At 44.6% G+C, this 19775-nt stretch overlaps 1 protein-coding gene across 1 annotated transcript in view; it reads right to left on the bottom strand.

Moving 5' to 3' along the window:
* The window catches only part of PODXL2 (podocalyxin like 2), a 31044-nt gene extending 13192 nt beyond the window's left edge, over positions 1-17852 (bottom strand). The window contains exons 1-2 of the mRNA XM_084887774.1: positions 17661-17852; positions 13214-13492 (exon numbers count right to left, since the gene is read on the bottom strand). Coding sequence (XP_084743900.1) covers positions 13214-13492; positions 17661-17730 — 349 coding nt within the window. The 5' untranslated portion in view covers positions 17731-17852. The remainder of the gene's footprint in view (positions 1-13213; positions 13493-17660) is intronic.
* Positions 17853-19775: the final 1923 nt, after the last annotated feature.

Below are 19775 nucleotides of genomic sequence, written 5' to 3'. Positions count from 1 at the left end.
ATACAGAGACAGTAAAGCAACAAACAGACTGTAAATGACAGCAGGGAGGATAGGGAGATATGGGGGAGATAAGAGATCAACCGAAGGACTTGTCTGCATGCATATAAGCAAAACCAATGGACGGAAAACTGTTGGGGGGAGGGCATGTATGGGCATGGGGGGGCAATGGAAAGATATGTACACATATAATACCTTAATAAAAAATAAAATAAATAAATAAATAAATAAAATACTGAGAGAGGTGGGAATAGTTTAAGGTGGTGAACTAAGCCTATTTCCTTCTCTCCCTCCACCACTTCCTCCAAAGTTCCTGTCAAATGACAAAATTTTTTTTTCACTATCAAAATGAAAGTCTTAAAAGTTTAGATAAATTTCTGGGGCCATGGAAAGCATATGAGATCATAGAATAAATAACATCTTGGGCAAAACAACATAGTAAAAGATAGCAGTGGAAGAGGGAAGCTTTCTTACCAAAAGAGTTAAAGGGCAAAGAACAACTGTGGAGTTAGCAAGGACACAGAACACAGAAAATTCAGGGAACAGAATACAATTAAAAATTTCAATTAATATCCTTAGAAAGAGCCAAAAATATTGCATCCCTAAAATAAATACAGGATAATAAAAAATCAAGTAATCTTTAAAAAGAAAAAGTTCTTAGAAGTTGAAATTCAATTGTTCAAGTGTAAAATTTCAATAAAACATCTGGAAAAAAAGTCAAGAGAAAACTCCAAAGCAAAAGCAAAAATACAAGATTTTTTTTTTATGACTCCAAAAAAGATAGAATCAATAAAATGGAGAGGAGAGAGAGAGAGAGAGAGAGAGAGAGATATCAATTTCTGAAGCCTGGAAGTATGAATCTTAATAGTGAAGAGGTATACAAACAAAGTGAACCATAGAAGACTCAAACCAAGCCTTATTTTTATGGCAACTCGGCATCCTAAGTGGCAAGAGAAGATCCTAAAGACTCTCAGAAAGAAAACGGGTTATCCATAAAGGAACAAGAAACAGATCATCAAATTATCATCATACTTCTAACTAATAACACTAAGCTGCAGGAAGGAAACTGAAAAATAGATTCCAAATTCTAAGGGAAGTTCATTTTTCAATTTGGCATTTAATACCCAACTAAATTATCATTCAAGTGTGCTTTAAAAATAAGACATTTTTGCCGAAACCGGTTTGGCTCAGTGGAAGAGCGTCGGTCTGCGGACTGAAGGGTCCCAGGTTCGATTCCGGTCAAGGGCATGTGCCTTGCTTGCGGGCACATCCCCAGTAGGGGGTGTGCAGGAGGCAGCTGGTCGATGATTCTCTCTCATCGATGTTTCTAGCTCTCTACCCCTCTCCCTTCCTCTCTGTAAAAAAATCAATAAAATATTTTAAATAAATAAATAAATAAATAAATAAATAAAAATAAGACATTTTTATATATAAAGACTAAAAGGTTTACAATCCATAGATTCTGAGGAAATGATTTAAGGACATTCTCCAAGAAATCTATCTTCCCAAAAGACATAGGAGAAATCAAAAAACATGAGAGGAATGTCATAAAAATAAATCTCAGGGTGGAAGCTGTGCAGAAGGCCTAAAGAGCAAGTATGCAAATTAGAACAAAGATCTAAGAACTCAGAATCATTACAAAAAGAAAAATTTATTCTATGAGAAAGCATGATTTTTTAGAAGCTGAATGATAGTGATAATTGAAAGCCGACAATAATATTTAAATAATTAGACTTATCCCACTTTTGTTAAATTATACTTTTTTTTTTAGTATTACAGACTTAGTAACTAAAACCTTCCATCATTCTAACTCCTTCTCTCTCTCTCTCCCTCTCCCTCTCCCTCTTCTTCTCCTTCTCCCTTTCTTTTCCCCTTCCTCTCTCTAAGCATGTCCTTAGTTGAGAATTTTTTTTTTAAAAGATGAAAAAGAAAATATGCCAAGCTTTATCCAACAGTATAACTACACATGATCTGAGAAAAATACAGAACCTGAGTCTAAACCAAAATTGAGATGTATTCTATAAAATACCTGGCCTATCCCCTTCAAAAATGTCACAAGTCATGAAAGACAAAGAAAACCTGGAAATTTTTCCAGAATAAAAGAGACAAATGAGATAGGATGACTAAATGCAGTACATGATTCTGGACTGGACAGCGGACTAGAAAAAAATTTTTTTTTCATTTGCTATAAAGGACACTACTGGGAAAACTGGCACAGTTTGCATAAAGTTTGGAGTTATATAATAGTATCACATCAATGTGAATTTCCTGATTTGTGATAATTGTACTGTGGTTTTGTAATAGAATGTCTTTGCTGTTAAGAAATACACACTGCTCTGGCCGGGTGGTTCAGTTGGTAGGAGTGTTGTCCCATGAACCAAAAGGTTGCAGGTTCAATTCCCAGTCAGGGCACAAACCTAGGTTGAAGGTTATTCCCGGTGGGATTGTATGAAAGGACACTGGTCAATGTTTCTCTCTCACATCAATATTTCTCCCTCTAAAAATCAATGAACATATCTTCAGGTGAGTATTGAAAAAATATATACACTGAAATATTTATGGGTAAAGGAATATCATGTCTGCAACTTGTTTAGAAAAATTCTATGTCTATATGTCTACATATACATATACAGAATAAAGCAATGTTAAAAATAGGGGAACCTGAGTGAAAAGTATATAGGATTTATTCTTGTAGGTTTTCTGTAAATTTGAAAATTTTAGGAGAAGAGGGAAAGGGGAGGGGGAGGGAGGGAGGGAAGGAGTGAGGAAGGGAGGGAGGGAGGGAGGGAGGGAGGGAGGGAGGGAAGGAGGAAAAGATCACTTTAACTACTGGCTGGTGAATGTGCTGGAACCACCAAAAGAAGAGAGAAGAGGGCAGGTCAGGTCATCCTGGACGAAGAGCTCACAGAACTCTCCAGGAGGAAGGAGCACAGTTGCCATGACACAGAACAAGCCTGGAGGACAGGGAAAAGTGCTTGTCCCACTCAGGTGTCCAAGGCAGGGAAACCAGGCTTCCAGGGACTTGCAACACGGAGAAAGGAGCAGAAGCCTTAGCTGCCATTTTGGAGGGGAATAAAGGAGTAAATTGGCGATTGAAGAAGAGAAAAAAAAAAAAGAAAGAAAAAAAGAAGTGAGGTGGATGAGGGAAAGGAGATAGCCAGAGATACGGCGAGAAAAGAAAGGGAGAGGAGAGAAGTGAGGAGGAGGGAGAGGGGAATGGGTCTCCTGTCCAGGGAAGACAGGCCACCTCCCGGTCCTCTAGTCTTCTCATGATTGATGGGCTGTGAACCTCTTTCTTCAGTGACACACCAGCGCGTGAAGCTGCAGTCCTTCTGGTGGCCATCATTGGAAACTACATCTGCTGTAAGTCCTGGGGAAAATCCAGCTACCCACTCCAGATACAGGGGCCCTACGAGATCCAAAGGCCCATTGCCCCACCTCTTACAGATGAGGGAACACAAGCTTGGAGAGTAGAGGGTACTTTCTCTAAGCTTTGAAGCTAAATTTGTCACGCTGTGAAGTTATACAACTCAGGCTCATATTTAGTCAAAGCCAGTCTTTTTTTCTTTTTTTAAAAAAATATATATTTTATTGATTTTTTACAGAGAGGAAGAGAGAGGGATAGAGAGTCAGAAACATCGATGAGAGAGAATCATCGACCAGCTGCCTCTTGGGCCCCCCCCACCCCCCCACTGGAATCAAACCCGGGACCCCTCAGTCTGCAGGCTGACGCTCTATCCACTGAGCCAAACCCGTTTGGCCAAAGCCAGTCTTTCAAGACACCTCCTAAGACTCATCTTCAGACACTGAGAAGAGCCAATTGACAGCAGTAGCATCACCTCTCCCAGTTCATCTGCCCCTCTGGCCACAGCCAATCTCTTTAAAGCTGTGCTTGAGTCACCATACTGGGCAAAATGTGAGAGACAAGGTCAAGCTTCAGAGTTCTGCAGGCTGGTTGACTGGCCTCTAGACTCTGCACACCCACCCCTCTGCTACAGGAGGCTAAGATGAAATGGCATAATGAATGCAAACACATCTGTCCCATGGAAGGTACTTTTTTCTCCCCAAGGCAATCTCTAAAAGTCTCACTACATGTCTTGCACTCCTCTAAGCTTTCCACACAATCCATCTCCCAGTAGGTATTATCTGTGGTCAGCCTGTTGTTATAATGGGACTACGAGGAGTCTAGGGGTCTAACACTGGGAGGGACCTAGGAGGCTCTCTGATAGCCTCAGCCCTCTGGCAGGTGCCTGGCTAGTAAGTCTAAAAAAGATGGGTTCACAATCCTTTCGAGAACACACCTTGGCCTCCTTAGAGAGGAACTGCTGTTGTTGGCTTTTTTTTTCCCCTCTCGCCCTAATTTCCTTAAATCTAACTGATGGTTCATTTATAACTTAAGCCCATTTCTGTTTTATCTACTAAGTAAGGAACACCTGGGAAGTATCTCCCTCAGGAAAAACACACACAACCCTACGAATTGTCTTAGTTGCCCTAATTTAGCCTTCTTTCCCTGGGGCTAAACAACCATCAATAATTATTCCTTATTTGCAACCTTTCCTATTAATATTTTTCTTCTCCTGTGAAAACTCTGGATTTGCCAAAGTTTTAACAGTTGTTATACAAAATCAACAGAGTAGTTACACAACTAATATTTGCTGAATGAATTATTGAAATTAAAGATCCACTAACTAGAGGCTAACTGATGCTCAATGTAAAAGAAGGTTCTTGGTGGAAGTACCGGTAACATCATTCATCACAGCACTTAAGCCGCACTCTCCCCAGGCGATGTGATAGGTGGCTCAGAGGCCTTTAGAGCAGCGTTTTTCAACCGCTGTTCCGCAGCACACTAGTGTGCCGCGAGATGTTGCCTGGTGTGCCGTAGGTGCAGACAAGACAAGAATTTTATAATTTTTCACTATTTTGTTTACTTAATATTTCATAATAAAGTAATTATAAAATACTTTCTTTGTGTTTATTTGATTCCTATTCAAGAGAATTACTTTATATATAGTCAATATAGGCACAGAGTTAAATTTTTTAACATTTTCTAATGGTGGTGTGCCTCGTGATTTTTTTCATGAAACAAGTGTGCCTTTGCCCAAAAAAGGTTGAAAAACACTGCTTTAGAGGCCACTATGATGAAGCTCCAGGTCTCCTGACAACTTGGATTCTTTTCTTTTTCCCTTTGAATCTCACCATGGTACTGGCTTTTGTTCTCTAAATCGATCATGTTGCATTTTCTGTCTCTTACATTCCATCAGGTTTTTTTGTTCGGTTTTGTTTTGTGTGCATTTTTTCCAGTACAGGACATGCTTTCATTTATTTTAGAGAGAGAGGGAGGGAGGGAGAAATATCCATCCACCTGTTGCCTCCCGGACACGCTGAACACACTGTATGTACGGGATCAAACCTGAAACCCAGGCAAGTGCCCTGATCAGGAATGGAACCCACAACCTCTCTGTCCACAGAACAACTCCCAACCAACTAAGGCACACTGGCCAGGGCTCATCACAGTTTCGTAGGTCTTGTTCCCCCGTTTATCAAGGCCACACTGGACTTTATTTCTTCCTTCCAAGAAAGCCATATTTCATGGATGACCTTTTGTATCTGCTTAAATATTAATGAACTGATTCCTCTGTTTAAGACATGGAATTAAAACAGGCAAGAGGGCCAGTGGCCTTGAAAATCACTTTCAATATCCCTTTGGATTAATGTTGAATCACTAAAAATTGTCCCCTGAGTGCAACACTCAAGCCAGTTAACCAAATGCTAATACAAAACTCATAATAGATTTGTATAAAACAGAGATACAAAAGAAGAAGCTTTCAGTATAATTAAAAGCTACCTCAACCTCAGTAGTCATGAAAGAAGCATAAATTAAACAAGATGACAAATTTTTTTAGCCTACCAAAAAATATATATATCTCCTATATATTAACATGCTAAGTGTCCAACCATTTGACCAGTTGCTATGACGTACACTGACCACCAGGGGGAAGATGTTTCAACCAGTAGGTTAGCTTGCTTTTGTGGTCTGGGCCAGACATGCCGTGGTCCCACCCCAGCCTTGATCATACACCAGTGGGGTCCCTCAGCCTGGCCTGCATCCTCTCACAATCCGGGACCCCTCAGGGGATGTCCAGGACCCCTTGGCAGTCCAGGGCAAGGGACCCCACCAGTGCACAAATCTGTGCACCAAGCCTCTAGTATATATCCTGCATAATGGCCATTATTGAATCCGTGCTGACTTGAACAGAAATCACTCTACATTTTTGGAGGGGGGGTGGCTATATCAATGAAAAATTTAAAAAACACATATTCTGAACCCAAAATTTCACTTCTAGAAGTGCACCCTAAAGAAACAATTAAGGATGTTCATAACAATTTGGTTTTAAGAATTCTCATTTAAAAAAAAAAAAAATTCCATTATGGCACAGTTCACATAACAAAGATTAGAACCAACCAGGCCTCACACAGCAGGGGGTAGACTGAGAAATGGAAGCCCATCACACTACAGATCAGCCTTACAGATGAGGTGGGAAGGCTGTGGTCGCTTGCTTGGAAAGATGTTGGTAACATAAACAGCAAGATCTGTACACTATAATCACTATTTTTTGTAAAAGTATATTTTATGTATTTCCCACACGGAAAAAGTTCAGAAAAATATACATGTTTACATTTGTTAACTCTGAGTGATGGGATTATAGGTGGCTTTTACTTTCTCCTTTTAACCTGTTTGCCTTTTCTAACTTTCATATAATGATACTCATTACCAGCATAAAACAAAAATACAGATTTTTTTTTCTTTTTGCCTAGGTGAAGTGCTTCTGACAGCTGGTCCTCCTCTTAGTGAACACGCCTGATGTATGGGCAGTGACTCAGAAGGCTAAACATTCTATAGCAGATACAGTCTCAACAAGGATTCACTGTATAGAATGAATGTCTAGGTCTCAGCAGACAGCTGCTTTGATGATCTGCTTTCTATAAAATTCATTACAGGCAACAGTAATTAAAGTAGACTCATGAATGATTTCATATAGAGAGGAATAGCAGATCTTGAATTGGAAATCTCAGACTTGAGATTCAGCTCTGCCACTTATTACCTGGGTAATTTAGTACCCCTTTTACACCTCTCTAAGCCAGTTTCCTTATCTATAAAACAGGGATACTAATCATGCCTGCTTTTACAAATTTCATCTGGCTGCAGTGAGGTAAAAAACGTGTGTAAAAATACTTTATAAAATATAAATACTTCATGAATGTTCTTTCCTCAAATGCAATGTGGTTTATGCCCAATCATCATTTCAACCCTTCCCCCTCCCCCCCCCCCCATTTTGGTTAATGGCTCTCCAATTCTCCCCTCTTCTTAGTGCAGGAGTAGAGGGCCCCAAGACCCACTATGAGCCAGTGAGAGACCTCTGTCCCAGTGGCCTTAGGACTGGTGGGAGATGGGCTCAGGACTCCAACCAAACTAATGAGCTTCCCCTCTGATACTTTTCCAAAAGTGATGGAAAGGCACATTTTGCTTCTGCTGGGGCTGTTACAGGAAAGAAGAATGACATTGCAGGTACTAGGGGCTCTTGAACAGCCTCCCTAAGAATGAAGCCTGAAGGGGAAGCACAGTGGAGCAAGGCGGGCTCTGATTCAGGTTCAACCCCAGGACCCCACCTGCTTGAAGCAGTCACTGAGCCAGAAACACCTGTGTGCCTGTTTGAGTAGGCTTTCTAGAACTTGCCAAGCCCAAAGAGTTATCTCTTTTCTTGTAGAACACCAACTTGTTCACTTGGGGAAATTAAAACTGCTTGCAGAGAATTTTACTAAGGAATTTAGAAAACAAAAAAAAGTTGAGGGTGACAATAGGGACAGTCTTGTCCTGACTGGTTTGACTCAGTGGATAGTGGATAGAGCATCAGTCTGCAGACTCAAGGGTCCCAGGTTTGATTCCGGTCATCGATGTTTCTGACTCTCTCCCTCTCCCTTCCTCTCTGAAAAAAAAAAAAAAAAAAAAAGGACAGTCTTGAGATAAATAAGTAACCAGTATATATATATATTTTTTTTTATTTTAAAGAGGAAGGGAGAGGGAGAGAAAGAGGAAGAAACATCAATGATGAGAGAGAATCACTGGCTGCCTCTTGCGCACCCCCTACTGGAGATAGAGCCAGAAATCAGGGCATGTGTCTTGATGGTGAATCGAACAAAGACCTCCTGGTTCATGGGTTGATGCTCAATGCCTGAGTGACACTGGCATGCAAAATATTCTTTTTTTAAATATAATTTTTAATTAAAAAAATAATTTAAATAATAGCCCAAACCAGTTTGGCTCAGTGGATAGAGTGTCGGTCTGCGGACTGAAAGGTCCCGGGTTCGATTCCGGTCAAGGTCATGTACATTGGTTGCGAGCACATCCCCAGTGGGGGGTGTGCAAGAGGCAGCTGATCGATGTCTCTCTCTCATCGATGTTTCTGGCTATTTATCCTTCTCCCTTTCTCTCTGTAAAAATTCAATAAAACATATTAAAAAATAATAATAATTTAAATAATAAATTATTTAAAATAATTAAATAATAATTTTTAAAAATTCTAAATAAATCTTTATTGTCAGATTATTACAATTGTTCCTCTCCCCTCCCCCCCCAAAACTCCCCTCCACCCGGTTCCTACCCCACCCTCTGCCCTTACTGCCCCCACTGTCCTCATCCATAGGTGTATGATTTTTGTCCAGTCTCTTCCAGCACCCCCACATCCCTTTACCTCCACATCCTTTTACCCCTTTTCTATGCCCCTGATTCTATTATATTCACCAGTTTATTCTGTTCATTAAATTTTCTATTCACTTGATTTTTAGATTCACTTGTTGATAGATATATATTTGTTGTTCATAATTTTTATCTTTACCTTTTTCTTCTTTCTCTTCTTAAAGAATATTTCAGCATTTTATATAATAATGGTTTGGCAGTAATGACCTCCTTTAGTTTTTTCTTATCTGTGAAGCTCTTTATCTGACCTTCAATTCTGAATGATCGTTTTGCTGGGTAGAGTAATCTTGGTCGTAGGTTCTCACTATTCATCACTTTGAATATTTCTTGCCACTCCCATCTGGCCAGCATAGTTTCTGTTTAGAAACCAGCTGACAATCGTATGGGGCTCCCTTGTAGGTAACTGTTTTTCTCTTACTGATTTTATTATTCCCTCTTTGTCTTTTGCTCTTGGCATTTTAATTATGATGTGTCTTGGTGTGGTTCTCTTTTGATTTCTTTTGTTTGGGGTTTTCTGCACTTCCTGGACTTGTAAGTCTATTTCTTTCACCGGGGGGGGGGGGGGGGGGTGGATTTTTCTGTCATTATTTCTTCAAATAGATTTTCAGTATCTTGCTCTCTCTTTTCTTCTGGCACCCCCATAATTCGGGTGTTGGTACGCTTGAAGTTGTCCCAGAGGCTCCTTACACTATCTTCATATTTTTGGATTCTTTTTTCCTTTTGTTTTTCCAGTTGGGTGTTTTTTGTTTCTTTGTATTCCAAATCTTTGACTTGATTCTTGCATTCCTCTAGTCTGCTGTTGGGTCTCTGTATAATATTTTTTATTTAAGTCAGTGTATGCTTAATTTCTAGTTGGTCCTTTTTCATATCCTCGAGGGTCTCACTAAATTTATTGGCCTTATCCTCGAGGGTCTCACTAAATTTATTGGCCTTTTCTAGAAAATTCTTGAAAAACCTTATAACCATGGTTTTGAACTCTATAACCATTCTTTTGCTTTCCTACATTTCTTTCATTTGTGACCTATTTGTCTCCACATTTTAGCTGCTTTCCTGAGTTGATAGAGTGGCTTTGTGTGCTAGGTGTCCTATAGGACCTAGTGGCTCAGCCTCCTCAGTTACCTGAGTGGACACTCTTGGTGCACCCTTTTGTGGGCTGTGTGCACAGTCTTGTTATAGTTAAGCCTTCATTGTTATTGGTATCACTGGGAAGAATTGACCTCCAGGCCAATTGGTTGTGATGATCAGCTGTGTCTACAATGGGAGAACTTCTGTGCTGGAGAGATCCTTATGAGGCAAGACTTGCTTCAGTAGGGCTTTGGTGCTCACTGAGACTGCCCCTTGAGTGTGTCCCTTATGGATCTGAGGAGTTGGAATCTGGATGGTCCTACTCTGACCCCTGAGTACACTGGCTCTTGGATCTCCAAGGAGGTGCTAATTTAGCCTCTGCCTGAGGCCAGCCAGTAAGAGTTATGAAGAGAGCTGCAGATTCCTCTTCTTTGTTTGGGGTTTGGAGGTGCCCAGATGAGGCTCAGCTGTCAAGAAATACAAGCTGCTGAGCAGTCTTAAGCCTTCTTTTGGATATTCTGGGTCTCTCTGACTCAGCTGCAGTTTGTTAGGTAAGTTTAGATTTCAAAGGATCAGGCTATTCATATGCAAAAGCCTCTGCGCACAGCTTGGACAAGGTGGAGTTTCAGTGCAAAGCAAACAGCAATGGCTTCCCATCAGCCTTGCCCTAAGAGACCCCGAGGTCTCAGTGTCCATTGGTAATTGCTGCAAGCACTTCTGAGAGAAACCCACCCTCAAGTTCCACCCGCTGCCAGACAGTCCAGTTTCTCCCTGGATGAGTCCGGGTCCCCAGAGTCTTGCCCAGAAATGGAGTTCAGAGCAGTGGGGAGCTTGTGCCTCCCTGCAGATTGAAAAAGCCTGTCGCATACTCAGTTGCCAGCCCTCTCCGCATGCATGCCTCCATACCTCTGCCTTTACTTCCGCAGCTCCTCTGAGTTTCAGTGTGCTTTTCTCTTCCCTTCTAGTTGTAGAATTTCCACTCAGCCAGCCTTCCTGTGGTTCTGGATGATGTCCATTTTGTCTTTTAGTTGTAGTTTTGAAGTTGTTTTGCGAGGCAGCAAGTTCAGGTGCTTACCTATGCCGCCATCTTGGTTTTGCAAACTCAGGCAAAATATTCTTAATCATTAACAATTCTGCATGAGCTAAATGATCCAGCTTTATGTTGGCTTGATGGTAAAGTGGCAAATCTACATTACATTTTTCCCCTACCTTTTTGAGACTGCTTTTTTCAATTGAACTGTCTGAGAATCATAATATTTTAAATCTGCAAAAGACTTCAATTTATTATTTGCATGGTCTCACAGATAAAGAGACTGAAGTCAAGTTTAGAAAAGGAATCCACTCATCATCAGTCAAACAGAAACTCCACCAGCTGCTTTTGCCATTGGACCCTTGCCCCACCCCTCACGATCACTGCTACAGAAGGGGAGCGAAGGCACCAGCTCTAGTTCTTCTAGGAATAACAAATTAGAAATGAGATGTACAATAATACAGGTAATGATAAAATATACTGGTACAGGCACACCTTACCAGCACATACACTAAAACTGGAAAGATACAGAGAAGATTAGCATGGCTCCTGTGCAAGGATGACATGCAAATTTGTGAAGCATTCTATATATTTTTTTCCAATTAAAAAAATTCATTGGTTTCCTAACTAACACATACCATCAATGTGCTCCTGTGGCAACAGCCCGGGTCCACAGGTACACACTGCTCAGGAAAAACTGATTCTAGACTCAGCTCTGCTGTACACAAGTATGTGCCTTGGGCAAAGCTCTTGCTGTGGGCAAGCAGACCAATCAAAAGATGAGCAATGAGGGAGCCTAGTTCCTTCTCTGCCTATTCTATACCTCTTGTCCATTGGAGGGCACTTGTGTCCCCACCTCACAGCTCTTTAGTTATGTACAGTAGAGACAAGAAAACAGACCTGTGTTGTGGAGCTGGTATGTTGTGGACTTGGCATGAGCAGAATGTATGCAAACCGCCCATTACATGGCTTGTGTTCAATGAATGACAGGCATTTTTATTATAATGACACCTAGAGAAGCCAATGGGGCAGGGAGAAAGAGAGAAAGAGAGAGAGGGAGAGAGGGGGAGAGAGTTATGAAATGGGGAAAGTAAGGAGGGGTGTAAAGCAAATCCTCTGTGGTCACCTGTTCCTACCTATACCTTTGTAAATTCACTGCTCTATAAATAAAACCTCTTTGGATTATTTTAGTTTGATTCTGTCTTAAGTTTCTGATTGGGATGCTGACTGACACACCTTTAGAAATTTTATTTTAGAAATTTATCTAAGCAAAGAATCAGAAAAGTACAAAAACATATGAGGATATTTATAGCAGCATAAAAACTAAAAAAAAAAACAAAAAAAACCAACAACAACACCTAAATATTCAACAATAGAGAACCTGTTTCATACATATGATGAGCCACATGATGAGATACTATGTAGTTATTAAGAATCAGTTTATAAAAGAATATTAATGATGTGGAAATTCATTTCTGAAATACTTTAAGTGAAGACCTTATGTCCATTATGACTCCAATTTTGTATGTAAAACTATCTAGAAGAAAGCACTCAAAACTATTAATAGTAATTGTATTTTAGTTGTGAGATAATATCAGGATTTTATATTTGTACTGTTTCTATATTTTCTACAATTTTCAGGGTTTTTTTGTAATTAGAGCTAAATTCTGTAACCCCATGTGCATGCGCTCATGCATGCACACACAGATTTGACAGTCTGACATTTAAAATGGGCTCCTTCTGGCCAAGGACATGGGCACAGCTGCTGTAGCTAGAAGCATGGAAGCTCTGTTGCATCTGTAATCAGCCGTGGTACGTATATGCATTCCTGCTGAGCCCAGCTCCCACATTTCTATTGGTCATGCTCTGTAGGTCCAGAAACCAGCTCTGGCCCATGTCTGAGGGCAAGATAACCAGAACATCTTGATGGTGCCAGAGAGACTTAAGGCGGGACATAGCATGTGTGGACTTCCAGGAACCTTCAACAGAGACAATACAGCAGAGCACAGAAAAACAAACAAATCCCAGACCTTGGAAAGACCTCATGACTTGAATCATGACTTGACAATATGAACAGTTGTATGACCTTAAGCTTGCTTTTAACTTGTCTAAGCTTCAGTTTTCTCAGGTATAAACTGGGGATAATATTAGGGCACAGAATACAGGCTCACTAAATAGCAGTGAATATCAAAGAGAAAAGGGCCTGTAAGACATTCAGAATCCCAGAGACTTGGCTCCGATGCACAGAGAAAGCTGGCGGAGAGAAGAGAAGAGATGCGATTTGAGCAAGAAAATGGTCCTTTGGCATTTTGCCAGGAATGCCTCCTACCCAGCTGCAATCAGCACATACTGTTCAGAAGAGCTACCTGCAGTGGGTCCCAGGTCCAGACTGGAGTCATTCAGCTCGTCCTCCTCTTCCCAGAAGTACTGCGGTGGCTGCAGAATGCGGGACTCTTCACTCTCTTCGCTGGGGAAGCCTGACCCCGGGGCTCCCAGGCCAGCTCCCAGTCCCATGGCCTCGCTGGGCTCCTCTGCGTCCAGCGGCTCCAGGCCAGTGGGCAGCAGGAGGTCCAAGAAGGAGGTGGAGGTAAGGCCTTCTGGGCCAGGTTCATCAGATCCAGCTGCATATGCGCCCAGGGACACCCCTGCACAAACACAAAAGCCCGGTGGTTATGAGAGGCCAGAGAGGACAGGCTGCGGTGGGGTTAAGACATGTCTCCACAGCAAAGAACCTGAAGTGGGGTGATGCTTTGGGGGACAGTCCTGAGACCCAGGGACTGTGAAGGGATTCTTAGATGCCATTCTCATTTAAAAAAAAAAAAAATTAGCCCTAAAATAAAATTTGGCTCAGTGGATAGAGCATCAGCCTGCGGACTGAAGGGTCCCAGGTTTGATTCCGGTCAAGGGCATGTACCTTGGTTGTGGGCACATCCCCAGTAAGGGGTGTGCAGGAGGCAGCTGACTGATGTTTCTCTCTCATTGATGTTTCTAATGCTCTATCCCTCTCCCTTTCTCTCTGTAAAAAATCTCAATAAAATATATTTTTTTAAAATAAAAAAATTTTTAAACATATTTTTATTGATTTCAGAGAGGAAGAGAGAGGGAGGGAGAAAAAAGCATTAATGATGAGAATCACTGATCAACTGCCTCCTGCATGCTCCTACTGGGGATTGAGGCCGCAACCCGGGCATGTGCCCTGACAGGTAATCAAACTGACCACCTGGTTCATAAATTGAAGCTCAACCACTGAGCAACACTGGCCGGGTACTTCAGCTTTTTTAGAAAAGTGCAAACTGATTTTAAAAATTCTTGGAATTTTTTAAAATATATTTTTATTGATTTCAGAGAAGAAGGGAGAGGGAGAATCATTGAGTTGCTGCCTCCTACATGTCCCCCACGGGAGATCGAGCCCTGACCTCCTGGTTCATAGGTCGACTCTTAACCACTGAGCCCTGCCAGCCGGGCAACAATTCTTGGAATTTTACCTTTTACAAAGTAAGTGGAGAATCAAAACACACATTGCCTCTTCAAAATCCAAGGACTTTCCAAAACCGGTTTGGCTCAGTGGTAGAGAGTCGGTCTGCGGACCGAAAGGTCCCAGGTTCGATTCCAGTCAGGGGCATGTACATTGGTTGCAGGCACATCCCCAGTGGGGGGTGTGCAAGAGGCAGCTGGTCGATGTTTCTCTCTCACTGACGTTTCTAGCTCCCTATCTCTCTCCCTTCCTCTCTGTAAGAAAATCAATAAAATATTAAAAAAAAAAAAAATCCAAGGACTCTCTCAGAGCTGAACTGTGGTGTGGTGGCAGCGCAGTCACTGCCTCTGGCCTTGGTCAGACTCTCCAGCACAGCTTGAATCTTGAGAAAACTGTGTCTGTCCTCTTGAGGAAAGTCTGACCAGCAGTCCTGTTGACTTCCCACCTCTGGGGATAATATACTTTTTAGTCAGTGAAGCTCTTTGCGCAGGGGACTATGGTCTGAAGTCACTGGGTCTATTCTCTATCACTTCTATGACAGTTGATTCCTCCATTCTCCGAACCCAGTCCTTTACTTGTCAAGCAGAGAAGCCACAGTCTTTCTCTACTTCTGCTCCCTTCCCCAACCTTGTCTTCCTTTCCCAACAACCTGGCAGGAATTAACAGATATTTTGATAACCTTACTGAAATAAGGTTTTTTTACTGTGTGTAAAAAAAAAAAAAAAGGAATCTAGTTTTTCATTATTTCTCCAATAAATAGTTCCGTGTTCTTGAAGTTATTTTCCACTATAATTATGTTTTTCTTTTTATAGACCTTGATGTTTTCAACAGCTTCGGCAATGAGTAATTGTTTAGGTAATTGAGAGGTTACTTATTTTCAAACTTGCCCATTAAAATAGTAGCTGAGACTTATTCATTCTACGTATAAGTATTTTTGCACTTAACTAACCTGCCTTACTTGAGACCCCACCTGATTTGCAATTTCAGAATTACACTCTTCGTAACTTTTTCCTTAAACACCCATAATTTCCTGTTACTTCATCATTGCCAATAGAGGAAGGGAGAGAAAAAGAAGGGGCGTGAAAGGATTAGAGGATCAGCCTCAAATAATAAAAATCTGACCCAAACACATTCGAAAAACAGGCGAATGAGTGGGGAAAAAAACAAAAAACACATAAAATGAGCCCTTAGTAATCCCATGTCTTATCTCCCCTGCAATCTGCTCCTGATCCAGACATCCTTTTCTGATTTTCACCATCAGCTCCATCCTCATTGTCCTCTTAATCAGCAGCTCTGTGGTCCAGATCTCCCTAAGCACCAGTCCTGGAGCTGCCCGGCAGCATCTGTTACACTGCCCTCACACCCTTGAGTGTCAGCTACAGCAGAAACTGTCTAGCACTGTCACCCTACCACATACATACTTAGACTCATGTGTGTCTGTGTGTGTCAGAGAAAAACGCTTGTGTAGGGTTTCTGCACAAAGGCGTGTAAGAAAGAGACATCCTGCTAGATTCACATGTAACCCATACATGGAGATAATATAGGTGTCATGAGGAATGTGTATGGAGGGAGAAGAGGAAAGAATAGAAGGGAGAAAAGTTGCCCAGAGTAAGCCATGGCTAGCCATGTAAGGGTACAGGCAGTTACAAGTGGGCATGGCCAGTTCCGGTGTGGCTGTCCCAGAAAGAACTGGTGAACTAATAAATTTTAATTGATTTGTTGAATCTTGCCTTCTTCAAAGGGGATTTAAGATGTGCAAGGATGGAGGTAAGTGTGTGTGTGTGTCTGAAAGAAGCACTTGTGGACATTTTTCCTGTGCACACCCATCCCTGATGGACCCCTGCTGAACCGAGCCTTCCTGGGACATGCTCAGGAGCTCCCCTCTCCCCTCCCGGACGGTTTTCTGGGGATTCTGTCGCTATGGCCCACGGTAACGGCACATCTCACTGCCACCAGCAAGCAAAGGCTGCTCCCCCCTCAGGAAGAGACCCTTCACCGGTCTCTCCTCCACTCACACACATCGCACACATGCCTGCCTTTGTGGGCTAACTGTATGGGAAGTGCTTCCCGCCAATGTCCCATGCACACTGCTACCTATAACATGCCACACACCTGTGTGTCCACTGGCAATGGACTCACTCCGGGCTATAGGAGCGTGCACACAATCCAGGCACACACTCACCCCAGGTCTCTTCTCCACCAACACCAGCTCCCAGTCAGACCTCCATATATACTCATGACATCTCTCCCCCTCGCTCTGCCAGCCACGTGGAGAAGCTGCTTAGCCATGTCCTGATATGACCTGCTCTTGCAGATAGCCCGTCTCCTTCCTCCCAACCCCCATTCTGTGTTGGTGGCCTGGCTCAGAGGCTGTCACACACTTTGTGTTTCCACCCTCTACCCCCGCCCCCCCTCACCCCAGCACACACCTAAATCCCGTCTGCCCCTCCGAAGCTGTTCTCAGACTGTCTCTTGCTCACAGGCACATCCATTGCACACCTGCCCCCGACCCCCACCCCCCGAACCTTTCACCACCCACATACATCCCAGTGCCCTTGAGTAACTGTGCATGGAAACCATCTCCGAGGGTCTCACCCCGCTGCTGTCAGCTGCGCAGGAGCTATCCAGCACCGTCACTGTCACACAGGGGGACCCGGGGCTGCAGAGCCTCCTCTTTGTCAGCTCCTGACAAAGTAACTTGCCCAGCACGGCCCGGGAGCCGCATTCACAATGACACACCCCTCCTCCCTCCCGGCCCGGAGCGCCCCGCACGCGTCAACACAGCCCGCTGTCGCAGCAGCTGTCTGGGGAGGCGCGGCGGCCGCCCCTCGGGCCGCAGACACTCCCACCCGCGTTCCCCGCCGCGGCCCCAGGGGACCTCGGATGCGGTCTCCCTGTCTCCCGTTCCCGGGAGGCTGTCTGTCTTTCGCAGAGGCGGGCGGGCGGGCGGGCGGGCGGGCGTGCATCCTCCTCTCCGCCCCGGGGCCGGCCCCGAGCGCCCCTCGCCCCGCGCCGCCGGGAGCGTGCTCGGGCGCCCGCGACTCCAGGGCTCGCTCGCGGCTGTGTGTGAGGCTGTGTGTGTGTGTGTGTGTGTGTGTGTGTGTGTGGGTGTGTGGGTGTGGCGCTCACGCGTGGAACCACACACACCGAAGGCACACGCGGCCGCCCCACGCCCCGCACTCCCCTCGGGCGCGTGTGGCGGGAGGACGGCGCCGCGGCCCCGCCAGCCCGCGCGCCCGCCCCGCGCCGTCCTTTGTTGGCGGCGGGAGCTGTCCAGCACCGCGGCCTGCAGCCCGCCCGACCGCCCGCCCGCCCGGCCCGCCGCGGCGCGCACTCACCCCCGGCCAGCAGCAGCAGGAGCGGCCGCAGCCACGGCGGCAGCGCGGCAGCCCGCGGCAGCCGGCCCATGGTGCAGCCGTCGCCGCCCGCAGCAGCAGCGGCGCGGCGCCTCGGCCTGCGTCAGGGGCCGAGCTCCGGCGGCGGCGGCTGCGGTGGCGGCGGCGGCGGCTGCGGCGGTGGCGGCGGCGGCTGCGGCGCGCGCCCGCCCCATTGGCCCGGGCGGCCGTCACTCACCCTCGGCCCCGCCCAGTCGCGTGCCGCGGGCGCGCCCCCGCGGAGCTGAGGAGGGGGCGCGGGTGGCCCCCTCCACCGCCTAGGCGGATCAGCCAATCAGCGCCGCCGAGGCCTGGAGGAGGCGGGGCCGCAGCCGCCGAGGCCTGGAATTTGGGGCCTCAACACCTCGCGCAGGACCCTCAGGACGCCTGTCCAGTCCCGGTGATGGAGGTGAGCGCCGCAGCCACCCAGTCGCCCATCCCCTGGAAACATTCCCTGCGCGCCCAGGAGGCAGGCAGGGGTCGCTGGCATCAAATGAGGTGGCTCGGAGGACTGGGGAGTGACCGCTAACGCGGTCAACGTGGAGTGTTGCCAACTGGACATCACGAGGTTGCACAGCAGCTCCGAGAGGACTGGGGCTAGGAAAGGCTTCTAGAGGCATTTGGGGAGGCGGGCCATGCAAGCCATGGTAAGAGGATGAGGCAAAGGCCGTGGGCCAGGCGGGAGCAGAGAATCCTCTTGATCCGGTCTCATGCACATCCTTACTTGCAACTGTCCTTCAGTGAACCTCTTGTCTTCAATGAACCTCGCCTTATTTTTAAAGCGGGCTTTGAGTTATTAGGGCAATGGTTCTTTCTCTCTCTCTTTTTTTCTCACACTTATAAGACAGTTTATTTAGAAAGTCACAGAAATAGAAGTGATCCGTAGAAGAAATGGGCTCAGGAAACAAGTTACAGCGGCAGAATAAAGATATCATTAAAACAAAATACAGCGCTTGGAGCTTAGAAGAGAGAAGGAAGGAAAAGGACCTGGGGAAGGAGGTGGGGAAAGGCTTGGGTGCACTCCAGTGAGAGAGTCGCTAGAGCCGTGTTTCTCAATTTTTAAGTGTTTTGTCCCTGTGGCAACTAAAGTTCATTCATGTGCCAGAGCACCATGTAGGGAACAAAGTAGCCACACCCCCATCCTCATAGTTTAGTCTAGTGAAGAAGACAAGGAAAAATCAACACCACACTTATGGTCACATGATTACAACTATAGTGCGGTGTGTCAAGAGGAGGAGCAACGAGACAGCACAGAAAGAGGGTTTACATTCACCTTCTCCAAGACGCGTTTTCGCTGGCACCTGGAAACATGAATGGTGGGAGATGGGTTGGGGAGAGCATTACAGGCAGAAGGAAAGCACATGGACAATTCCTGAGTTAGAAGGGAGCTCAGCCTCTTTGAGGAACAGAGAACAAACGGTTCCAGCCCTTTTGGAATTACAGCAATTTGAATATCTCCAGCCGTCATAATTTGTTCAACTTTAAACTTTATATAGAGTATATTCAGAAAACACTTCTTTAAAATAAATTATTGAATTTTTTTTTCCGAACACCACCTTCACCCCTCTATCACTAGGCATTATAGAGGACCTCAAAGGACTCTTCCAGAACTAAAAGCTTAGGGGTGTGAACAAAAATGGGAACTAAACCTGACAAGCTCAGGGAGGCCTGCATGATGGCCTTACAAACTCAGACCTCAAAGTAACCGCGTTAGATGGTCTGCAATTAAAACTTTTAAAAATAAAAGCAGTTTATGACGGGTAGTCATGTCATAGGGTTGAATCTTCCCTGACAAAAGTCCATCTTTACCTTCAGTGAGCCTGTCTATTGGTGGTTGTTTTTTAAATCTATTATATTATATATTTGGAATGTCAAAGTAATTTCCTCCACCCTCATCCCCTCAAAGCACAGTGACTGCTTTGAGGGGGTGAGAGCAGGAACCACAAAACCCCTCATTATTATTGTCATGTTAATTGTTGACTGTTAACTATCCTGTAGTGAGGTCTGTCAAGAAGGAGAAAGAGCAATGAGACAGTATAGAATAGAGGGTTTGCCTATCTAGAAATAAGTATGTCTATC

The sequence above is a fragment of the Pipistrellus hanaki genome, assembly GCF_964339955.1.
Source record: "Pipistrellus hanaki genome assembly, chromosome: 6".
In the NCBI taxonomy this organism is placed as follows: domain Eukaryota; kingdom Metazoa; phylum Chordata; class Mammalia; order Chiroptera; family Vespertilionidae; genus Pipistrellus; species Pipistrellus hanaki.
This window is presented reverse-complemented; position numbering and strand designations above follow the sequence as displayed.